This window comes from Acartia tonsa, chromosome 10 (assembly GCF_053477335.1).
Source record: "Acartia tonsa isolate MP-2025a chromosome 10, ASM5347733v1, whole genome shotgun sequence".
NCBI lineage: Eukaryota > Metazoa > Arthropoda > Copepoda > Calanoida > Acartiidae > Acartia > Acartia tonsa.
Window position 1 is genome coordinate 23,474,051 of NC_137269.1, and position 10,957 is coordinate 23,485,007.

General features: G+C 31.9%; 1 protein-coding gene across 3 annotated transcripts in view; it reads right to left on the bottom strand.

The window, feature by feature from the left end:
- Positions 1 to 10,507, bottom strand: part of LOC145329669 (NAB transcription cofactor mab-10-like) — a 111,957-nt gene extending 101,450 nt beyond the window's left edge. For 2 of the 3 annotated variants that reach the window (XM_080174019.1, XM_080174017.1), the window contains exons 1-3: positions 10,306 to 10,507; positions 6,484 to 6,791; positions 4,302 to 4,514 (exon numbers count right to left, since the gene is read on the bottom strand). In XM_080174019.1, coding sequence (XP_080030145.1) covers positions 4,302 to 4,514; positions 6,484 to 6,643 — 373 coding nt within the window. In that variant the 5' untranslated portion in view covers positions 6,644 to 6,791; positions 10,306 to 10,507. The remainder of the gene's footprint in view (positions 1 to 4,301; positions 4,515 to 6,483; positions 6,792 to 10,305) is intronic. The other variant, XM_080174018.1, reaches the window with a different exon arrangement.
- Between the last annotated feature and the right edge of the window lie 450 nt (positions 10,508 to 10,957).

Genomic DNA, 10,957 nt, shown 5'->3' on the forward strand with positions numbered 1-10,957 from the left:
AGACAATACATCAATCAAAGCGAAAATCAACAATTTTGACTAAAGGACAAGCGCTCTTTAAATTATTGAAACAGAATATATTTAATTTAAATTCATGTAGACGTTATTTTATCTTTAATTTGGAATATAGAGCTGCTTTGCTTCTATCAGTGTGCCCAATTGTCGTTGAATCACAATAAGAAATTCATGAAAATCTTTATATTAAAATATAATTTAAAAAATCCATATTTAAAAAAACGCCAATTTTTCTGTTAATAAGTTGCTACGTTCAAACTTTAAATCGACAGGGTGATTCTATCTAAAATGCCAAAATTAACTATTATAGAAATATATTACGTATAGATAAGCCTACGTGCAAGAAATCTTCGCTTTATAAAGAATTCGAACATTTATAGAAATTCACGAAACCTATTATTTAAATATCTTTTTGGCCTTTCATCTCTGAAAGTTAATCTTAAAAAAACATACATTGGAAATAATTAAAAATATTTCGTAAATAAAATAAAAACTCTCAGAAGATTTATATATAAGAATTGTGTCTAAATGTTTTATTGAAATAAGACTAGTTTAGATCAATTACTAAAATTTTAAGGTATCAAAATATGCCTGAGTCTTAAGCATTTTATAGCAAGGGGAATATTTAAGTTTAAACATATATTTTAAAACAAGGACAACCGTGCACATAAAAAGTGCATCTATCTATTACAATCAGTAGATCCAATCAAAAGGCTTGACGCTTTTAATTTAAGTTCTAAAAATATCTTTGATGCAAAAACTAAAACTATTTGAATATTTTAACAGCTTTATATGCGTATTTTAGAATCCAAGAAAGACAAAGTCTATATTCGCAATCATATTCTTATTTCCAAACTTCTAGACTATAGGTTTAATAAACAAACCCAGTCATTGGATAGCTCTTGTCAACATTTAAGGAGGATTCGGAAATACATAAAGTTATTATAGAGTAGCTTCACCTCCAATAAGAAGATATTTGCAAGCTTTCTTTTCATAATAAATGTATTTCTATAAGAAAAGGAAAAAAGTATCGGGGAGAAAAATTGAGGTAGAGGGAGCGCAAAAAGTCTTTAGAAGGGTCAAATATAGGGTTATATACGATAGATAAAATAAGTTTTTAAAATGAGAAAAATAGAATTTGGCAGCTTTCTAAAGCTTGCAATACTCTGCCGTAACAACAACATTCGATGGTAGAATTTTTTGATTATACGCAGCTTATGCTACGCCGCAGTAGATAAGTCGCCCTAATAAATACTAATCACCCCATGTTAAAGATCAAGTGAAAAAACTCTTGACATTAAAATAATTGCCCAAAAATGACAATTAAACAGGTTCTGTAAAAAATATGATATCTGTATCAATTCAACTTTAAATTTTCGTCCTAATCCTTTTTATTCACCCCTTGTTTTTCCCCCAGTGTAAGAGGTATTCCCCCCTCTCTGGCCTAAATGTGGAACACTTTTTTATTCTTTTTACATTATATTCCAGCACAAATTTAGGGTAAAAAGGAAGAGAGCAGGGCTAGGCAGCTGTTACTTTAGTCAGTCTTTTTAAAACTGGATTTGCAGTACAAAATACTTGCAGAATTTAAAATGACTGGTGGTTGCAAAACAAATAAACTTCAGCCACCAAGGTTTTTTTTTTCCAGCCGCGCGCCAATACATAAAAAGTATCCATTTCGCCCCACAATTTCAACTAAACCTCAAAATTTTTAAGGAAACGCGAGTTTAAGAATTATCTTAGGTTTATTTAAGTTAAGTAATGGCTAGGAACTCGTTTTTTGATGCTACAAATGTTACATTGGGGTTGGGGAATGGTAGATTTTACTTATAGGTACGTGGGATTATATTTTTGCGACCTTTTAGCAATCTGCAGTTGTAATATAAAATCCACAGCCACAGCTGAGTTACTGTTAAAACAGCCACCTGGCTAACGAGCCCTGTAAAGAATAGGAAAAAAGAGGGATAAGTAAGAGTGCGAGTTAACCAGGGATCTAAAGGGATAAGACAATGGCCGATAAATTGATTTACATTCCCAATAATCATACACAAAATTACCCCTTTCTGTAGATTACAATTTGTGGTTAAAACATTTGGACACTCAACTAAATGAATCAACCAATCACAATTCATTAAAAGTTTCCGTGTAGTTAAGCCAACGTTATTATAAGACTTTGGGGACTAGTGTAATAAACAGCCCAATGTCCCCTTCCCTCCCTGGGGTCTACTGTACGGGGAGAGCCAACAACAAGCATAAAAACCACTCTGGGGGAAAATGCAGGGATGTGGAACCAGTGAAAATATCCTCCTGTATTTCAATTACTCTGTAATGAGAAGTTAACTAACAAGGATGACAACATCCATAAAAGCGAAGCTCTGAAACGGTAGGACAAAAGGACATTAACGCTTGTTTAATGTCAGAACTGAATAATCAGAATGCGAATGTATAAGAGTCAAAGCAAAATTGTAAGTAAATTTGTTGAAAAACTGCTTGATACAGGATAATGATTATGGTCATACTTACATTTTTAGGACTTGATTATAGAGTGGCTTTGCTTATAATATTGTACTTTGTTGTCCCAGGAATCTGTATACCAAAAATCAGACCAATCGGATAATTAGGTCACATACAAATTTGTTGTTAAAAATGTAAAAAAATCAACATGTTTAAAATGGACGTACGGACATTCTGGTAATGATTATAGAGTTGCTACGCTTTCTAACTCGTACCTAACTATTATAGGAATCACCATGCAAAATTTGAAATCGATAGGACAATTTTAACATGCCTAAATTAACGAAAAAAGCAATTTAAAAAAGTAAAAAAATCAACATGTTAAAATGGACGTACGGACATTTGGTAATGATTATAGAGTTGCTACGCTTTCTAAATCGTACCTAACTACTAAAGGAATCGCCATGCAAAATTTGAAATCGATAGGACAATTCTAACATGTCTAAATTAACGAAAAAAGCTATCCGTGACGGACGGACGGACGAACCTACCCTAATTATAGAAAAGCTTCGCTTTTAAAAACTAATGCAGGTTAAACATTAAAACAAACATCTTAATAAACCAACTAATCAAAATTCACCAAAGTCCCTAAAGTTTTTAAGCCAACGTAAAAGAAATCGTTATCAAAATTTTTTTTGTGACCAGAGAATTAACAGCCCATTGTCCCCCCTCTCTTTCTCTGGGCTTCGACAATCTGGGAAAGTACCTTAGTACAGGGCTTATATTTCTTCCTTAAAATAATAAAAGATTAAACTTACAAAATATAATTAAATAAAAAGAAGAATAAACTAAAATATATTGAAGCTAAGGAAAATTGTAACACAATAAGTTAATATAATCTTTCAACATTTAAAAGTCAAGCTTTTGGAACATATGACAGCAAATGTTTTTGTGTCTGTGTGGGGTAAAGGGTTGTCTGTTACCTCTACCCCTCACCCTCACACAGAAAAGATTCGACGTCTTTGGTTAAAAATTATGTACTAAAACCCTGAAAAGTTAAAGAAAAATGGTCGGGATCTTTTATGTGTTTCCTGAAAGTAAAGAAGTATTGAAAGGAGGGGTAAAATACAGGGATCTAAAGGGATAAGACAATGGGCGATAAATTAATGTACATCCTCAACGATGATAAACAATATTACTGTGGATAACAATTAGTGACTGAAACGTTTGGACGCTCAACATACTGAACCAACCAATCCAAATTATATGAAAATCCCCAAAGTTGTTAAGCCAATGATTAAGAAAACTTTAATATAAAACTTTGGGGCCTAGTTTGATAAACAGCCTAAAGTCCCCTCCCTCCCTGGGTAAAATATCAAGGTAGAAAATACTCAACAAAAACTGACTTCCATATATATAATGTTTCATTGGAAGAACTTTATTTTCGAACTTTTTTTTATTTTCAAAGACAAAACAACGTTATTTACCTACTTTTTTTTCTCGTAAATACAGAACATTCGATATTCATAAATATTATAGCACTTTTTGTTTTATTAAATAAAGACCTCTGATCATAATTTATGTGCTATAAACTCTAGTCAGTTCAAAATACAATACCAAGGTTGCGTGATTATTTAGATAAATTCAGTTTCTTCCTATTAGATAATTATACTAAAGGTATTTATTGTAATGATTCAAGGCTTTACACGCTTTACAAATCTCTGTGCACGCATCTGTATGAACTCAACACGAGCATCGGACAATCGTTTCAAATCTAGAGTTTTAAATGAAAAAATATTATTTTTTACAAAAAAAAAAAACATATGACTTACATGTTCCATTCAGATTTCTCGACAGCATTTGCCGCTTTCCATCCGCGCCAACGCCCGCACTCCCCGCTCGACCGTCTGAACTGCCATCAGGCGAACTTTGTGCCGTCCGGCGGGAGTTAGAGGAAGGCGGCGGTGAAATTGTTGGAACCGGCCTTGCGCCGACTGGCGGGCTGGCAACCGGCATTCTTGGGTCAGGCGGCAGGCTCTGGCGACCTGAAAAATTCGTGTATAATACTTTAACAGCCTTAAATGGATTCTCTTTATTGAATAACTTTTAAAATCAGCTTTTAAATTTTGGACAAAGCCCAAAATACATAACTTTTGCACCACGTCGTCTTCCTGTGAATTCATAAAATGAAAGAGATCAGAGAAGTGGGAAAGAAAATCCCTAAAAAAGAGATAGAGATTAAGACGTCACAGGAAGACGACGTGGTGCAAAAGTTATGTAATTTTGGCTTTGTCCTTTTTTGGCATTAAGTATTTTTTACTAAATCTAATCTGATAGACAAAAGTACTTAATAAAATCAAACAAGAATGTTTGCTACCAAACTAACGATAAAATTTAAAAATATATTTTGGAATAATCAAAATCGTATTAAAGTTCAAAAGATTTTTTGTTGATTTTTTATGTGATTCATTTGCAGGCCCACTGGTTTTGTAGACATATGGGCATTCTGCAGATATAGAGTAGTTTGGCTTGTAATAAAACAAAATGAAACAATACGTGTATATGGCTTCTTATTAGATAGGGATTATAGATAAATAAGTATGCAATAAATTTAGAATATAATAAGTACACTTTTTAGCAAGGCTTTATCAAGACAACAAAAAATATCTAAAACAGCTACTTTACAGCAAATTAAAGTTTAAAGAGTTTAGGGTTTTAAAAAGTATCCAAGAAATAGGCAAAAATAAAATAAATATTATAACGTCTCGATTGTTTTATTTTTATTGTTCTGAGCTGGATCTTTAAATCATTTTAGTGGTGATCCAGATCGGGGTGAGCCGAATTTCAGCCAATCACAGCGCGGCATTTCATAAAATGCTGTGCTCTCATTGGTGGAAAGTTGGCTCACCCCGATCTGGCTCACCACTAAAAGCAACTCTCTAGCATTGACGATAGACTGTCCAAGCTTCTAAATGAATTATCTTTCTTTTTAGTTTTTGTAATATTTCTAAACTTAAGTACATTTTATTGATCTGTATTGAATGTTTGTACATTTGCAGATATAAGTGCTCGAAAACTTCAGCTGCCGTTGCAGCCTATAGTGCATTTAGCCTCGTGAATGACAAAAGCTTCATCGTCGACTTCGTAGGTTACATAAAGGCACTAATAAACCTCAGCCCAGATCAACATGCAGCTTAGTAAAATTTTTAAAAGCCGCAGTTAGCATCAGCTCACCATAGTTCCCTGTTTTGTTTCAGCTGCAAACCGCAGTCGCACTTATATGAATAGCTTCAGCGAAGCTGCAGCTACAGAAATATTTACAATAATTTCAAATTAAATATTTTTTGTAAAGTCAAGATTTGGTAATTTACAATAAATAAATAATAACAAGTGTTTTATTTTTGTCAGGTATTTAATATAATTTTATAAGAATTATAAATTTGTTCCAATTGTCCCATCCTATTTTTCCTTTAAATGCAAAATAATATTGCAGGTATGAATTCATTTTTTATAAATGTATATGTTTCCTTCTTATTAACTAATTGCTTTATCGATAAATACTTAGAAATATGTGCCAAAAGATTAATTTAATTTAAAATTTAGTTCATATATAGCTAAATTCATAAGTTTTTATACTGTAAATTAAATACTTTTTATTGAAAGGTTGCGTGAATTATTCATTCTGTATATCTACTACCAACTAACTAAAATGCAATTGGTGACTTTCTTTACACTTTTTAACGACCAAGTTGCACGCCACTGAAAAATAAGTTCTTCTTATTAATATTAAAGTGATTTATTAAACGGGACAGCGACAGACAAACAAACGTATTAGCTTTGTAGAAAAGCTTTGCTAACAAAAACAACGTCAATAACATCAATTAGAGACAAGCTCAAAAACGAGGGGGTTGAAAAATAATAGGATTAACTACTATTTTGTTGGCCCTGTAGGACCGAATTTCAATTTTCGTAGACAATTTTCATAATATGATCCACACTGGAAAAATATGATACCTGTGTGTGTAACAGGGGAGATGTTATGCCTGTCCTGCTGTATCTGCCTGGCTCCAGGTGGCGGTGGCTGGCTGCTGTACAGCTGCTGACCTCCAGCAAGAGCGTGGTGGTAGCTGGCGGCCAGACCGTTCAGGTGCGCAGCTGGATGGTGACCGTTCATACCGGCGCCGGTTTTCTAACATTTGTGGAGTATTCACTAATTTAGTCACTGTATATCAAAATCAATTTCAATTTTATTCTTTTAATTATTCACTTTAAATCAAAATGATCTTTTTCATTGGTTTGTCTCTAAGTTTCTTTTGCTATACCTAAAATAAAAATATAATTTTAGATTCATGTATTTTTTTGTGTTAAAATTATAAGCTATTTCTGTTTAAAATCCTTGATTACAAATTAGATACCCTTAAGCTTGAGATGGCATGGTTTGGTGATGTTATTATATAAATAAAAGCAGTAGGATGTCTATGTGTCTGTCTGTCTATTTACCAAAGGATCACGCAAATCTTATCCTATAAGGTACTCCTTTCTAACGAAGTTTCTTACAGGTCTGGGGAAGGTTTATAACTATTTGATTGAGTGTTCCTCAATCATCAAGAGGAAATCGCCCCCAACGTTTTTAGCATTTTCCATTTCCTGAATTGCCCCTGGTGCCTCTAGAAGCATTGCTGCTAGTTGAAAAACATTCAGTTACAAATAAAATGTAAAGAATTATGTCGAATATTTTCTGATTTAAAAAAAATGCATTACAGGGTTCGGCAGCCGCGCCTCAGCCGCGCATAAGCCTCAGTTTTAAACCTGCTTGTGAGCAGAAAAAGATATTTCAGAAAGAAGGATTGTCTGCTAAAGAGCAGTTTTATACATCCAGCTGAATTTTATAGTGATAAAATGATAATTTCACTGAGGCTTACACGCTTATGCGCGGCTGCCGATCCCTGGCTTTCATAATTTAAACGTTTGGACTTTAAGATGACATTTGATACATTTAGGTGTTATAAAAGATAAGTTATTATTATTTTTACTTTCTTTTATTTACAAAAAAAACAAGGACAATTAAGTCCAATACAAGCGAAATTGTTTGAAATGATAACTAGGTTATAGGTCAACCATTAAAAGAGTTACAGAAAGTTAAAACATTAGGAAAGAGAAAAAAAACATTTTGTTATATAGCCTAAATCCATCCAAGCTTCCCAATTTCGTTCAGAAGTGTTTAATATCATAGGCTTCAAACAAAAAAGGCCTACTCCTTCATGTAATAGGATAGTATATGTATAAAATATATAAAAACAATCTGCAAGTCGTCAGACAGACAGACGGGTGTACAACAGTAAATTATCTCATTGTAGAGATGTTTCGCTATAAGCAATTGTGTAATTCAAATGAAAACAAGGAAAGCATGAATTTTACAAAGCAGAATTAAAAAGATATTATTGAAAGATTACTGTTTAGTTCTTTGTAAAAATGAGTTTTGAAATTGTTAAACATAAAAACAGAATGAAATGAGGACAAACAGTTTGCGTTCTATCGATATTTCAAGGGTTTATATCGAATACATAAGTGGTCATAACTGACATACGATATTAGTAGTAAAATTACTCATGTTGACATAATAACGACACTGTTTTTTGACGGGGTGTCGACTTTTACAAACTATTTTGGATTTTGGACAGCAATGAAAATTTAATGAACTATTTTTTCCATACTTTATCTATGTTTTTTTATAGAGGCAATACCTCATTAAGCTATTTATAAAACAGCATGAACGGGAAATTTACTGGGGTTAAAATTGTCTCATCTTTCAGTGAAAGATTAGTAACTTTGATGATATAATAATTGATTCTGATTAAAATATAAACAATAACATTTATTCCAATATGACTTCGAAATCAATTTTTATGGTGGATTATTAAAGGTTCTTAGACACACTGAAAAATCATGTATAGCATCGAATTACAAACAATATTCCACAAAGATAAACATGAAACCATATAATTAATGTCAGTTTTATTATCCTGGACTTCCAGCCACTAGGAACTAACAAAACTGGTTTTAATACTAATTTTTCATTTCAATAACTATTCTTTCTCTCTTGCAATTTCTATAAAAATTTGTAAAATGATTTTTAAATATGTGATGTAAAGCAAGAAAAGTTGTTCATTTTTAAGGGGTGAATATAAGATCTAACACATTTCAAAATTAGCTTTTAGATTAAGTGAGATTAAGTCAGTTCAGTTGTAATAACGTGAAGTAATTTGGTCACCAATAAAAAAAATTAAAGGACGTCTTTCAGGCGTTTATAGGACACCATTTAGGGATTTGTAGAAATCTTTTCAGGCATCTATAGGACACCAGCTAGGCATTTGTAGGACACATTTCAAGCATTTGTTTGACAACCTTTGAAGCCTTGTATGGCAACTTTTTTGGGATTCAAGTTGCAAGACATCTGAGACATTTATTGTAGGGTATCCTTTATTGATGTATTTGTAGGATACCCCTTGAGGTCCTTTAGAACACCATGTGAGACACTTGTAGGACTCACTTTGAAATGCAACCCTTTGGAGATATAAGGGCCAAGACTTCAAACTTATCTTGATAAATAGACTCAGAGTTTAGATGAAAGACAGTAGACTTGAAAGTACAGAAACATGTAAAAAAAGTTAAGGAAGGAATGATTGCAATTTAATTTATACATATGTTAAAAAGACATTTTAGAAAAAGAACAAACGTGATAAAAAGAAATAATAATTGTTAATTGATACACTTTCAAACAATATCATGTTATTTTTAAATATTTACTTTTAGTTGACACTTAACATTTTAATCAAAAAGACTTTTAAAATACAATACTAAAAATGTTAAGATTTTTTAATGTAAAAAATTTAAACTACCATGAAAAATATATTTTTTTAAATGTTACCAAATCTTAATTTAAAACTATCTTACATATATAAAAGTGTGCCGAATAAGACATTTTTGGCAAAAATATACATCATATGTAAATGTCATTATGAATAAGTAATAAAAGGAGAAGGAATAAAAAAAAGATTTGATTCAAAGAATTTTATTTTGTTTAAGATTTTTAAACAACACATCTAATAGAAATTAGATTAATATTTTGAAATGGAAGAAAATAGAGGAGTAATATTTTAATAGATGATGATATATGCTTATATTACAAAGGTGAAAAAAGCACAGCACAGTCAATTTGAAGTACTTGCCGTATTTGTATTCTAATAATAATTATATGTATTCTATAAACTTAGGCCTAATCAATTAGTAAATCACCGATAAGCAAGTCTTTCCAAAAAAATACTTTTCAGTATGACTTTAAAACTGATTAATATCCTCTGGATTAGAACCAATTCACTACCATACTGAAAAATCATGTATAACATCGTATTATAGACAATTTTCCACAAATATTGAAATAAAAATCATAAGATCAATACTATTTTGGACGGGGCTTACAATTCTGGTTTTAATTTTTCATTGTAATATCCGCGGAAAGCTGTCTATAATACAATGCGACAATAGCTATTTAAGTATTTAAATTTTTTAATAACTTTTAAACAGCATAAAAAAACGCCGGTATGGTTTTTCTAATTTAGTATCTTGGTTTCAATAGCAAATATAATTTATTGAATTGTGTTCTTTTAAATTAATAGATTTTACATGTTCTTTTTATATTAAAAGAAATACTTATTTTTCATTATTGGTTTCATTAATATTAATTTAAAAATGACCTATTTCGAATTTTGAAGTTAAATCAAAATAATAATAATATTATAATTTTGTAGATTATTTGGATGAAAATGATATCATTACCTTTGACAAATTTAAATGGAAATATTTTCAAATTTGAATGTCACTAAAGATCACAGCAAAATTTAAATGTCAAACTTGAAACAGGAAAACTTTTGAAAATTTAGTTCCAAGAAACTGAAAAATACTAACATTCACAGTGTCCCATAATGTTGCAAAAAATTGTATCAAGTGTTGATTTTTGCAAATATATCAGCTGACTGACTGTGATGCGAGTGTTTGTGGTAAGGTGTGTGTGTGTGTGTGTGTGTGTGTGTGCAAAAGTAGGCATATATATACACACAAAACACACACTTGCACAAATTCGCAAAGTTTTGGGGGGGGCCGTCATCAGACGGGGGACAGTGTCAATGGGGGATGGGGAGAGAGTGGTGGGAAGGGGGGTCTGTGCAAAAAAAGATTAAGGGCTTTAAAGAAGGGACATAAGAAGGGGGCAATTGTGTGGTATGGGGCGGGGGCGTCAAGAGAGGGGATAAATACTTGCAAAATTTCTTTGCAAACAAAAGGGAAGAAAACATTGCGAATCCAAAGAAAAGTGCCTGAATATGTGTGTGTGTGAGTGTGTGTGTATTTGTCCGTCTGTGTGTCTGAATGAAATGGGAGATAAAATATCTGTTACATTAATCTAACAAAAGGGATAGGACTTAGGGGATGC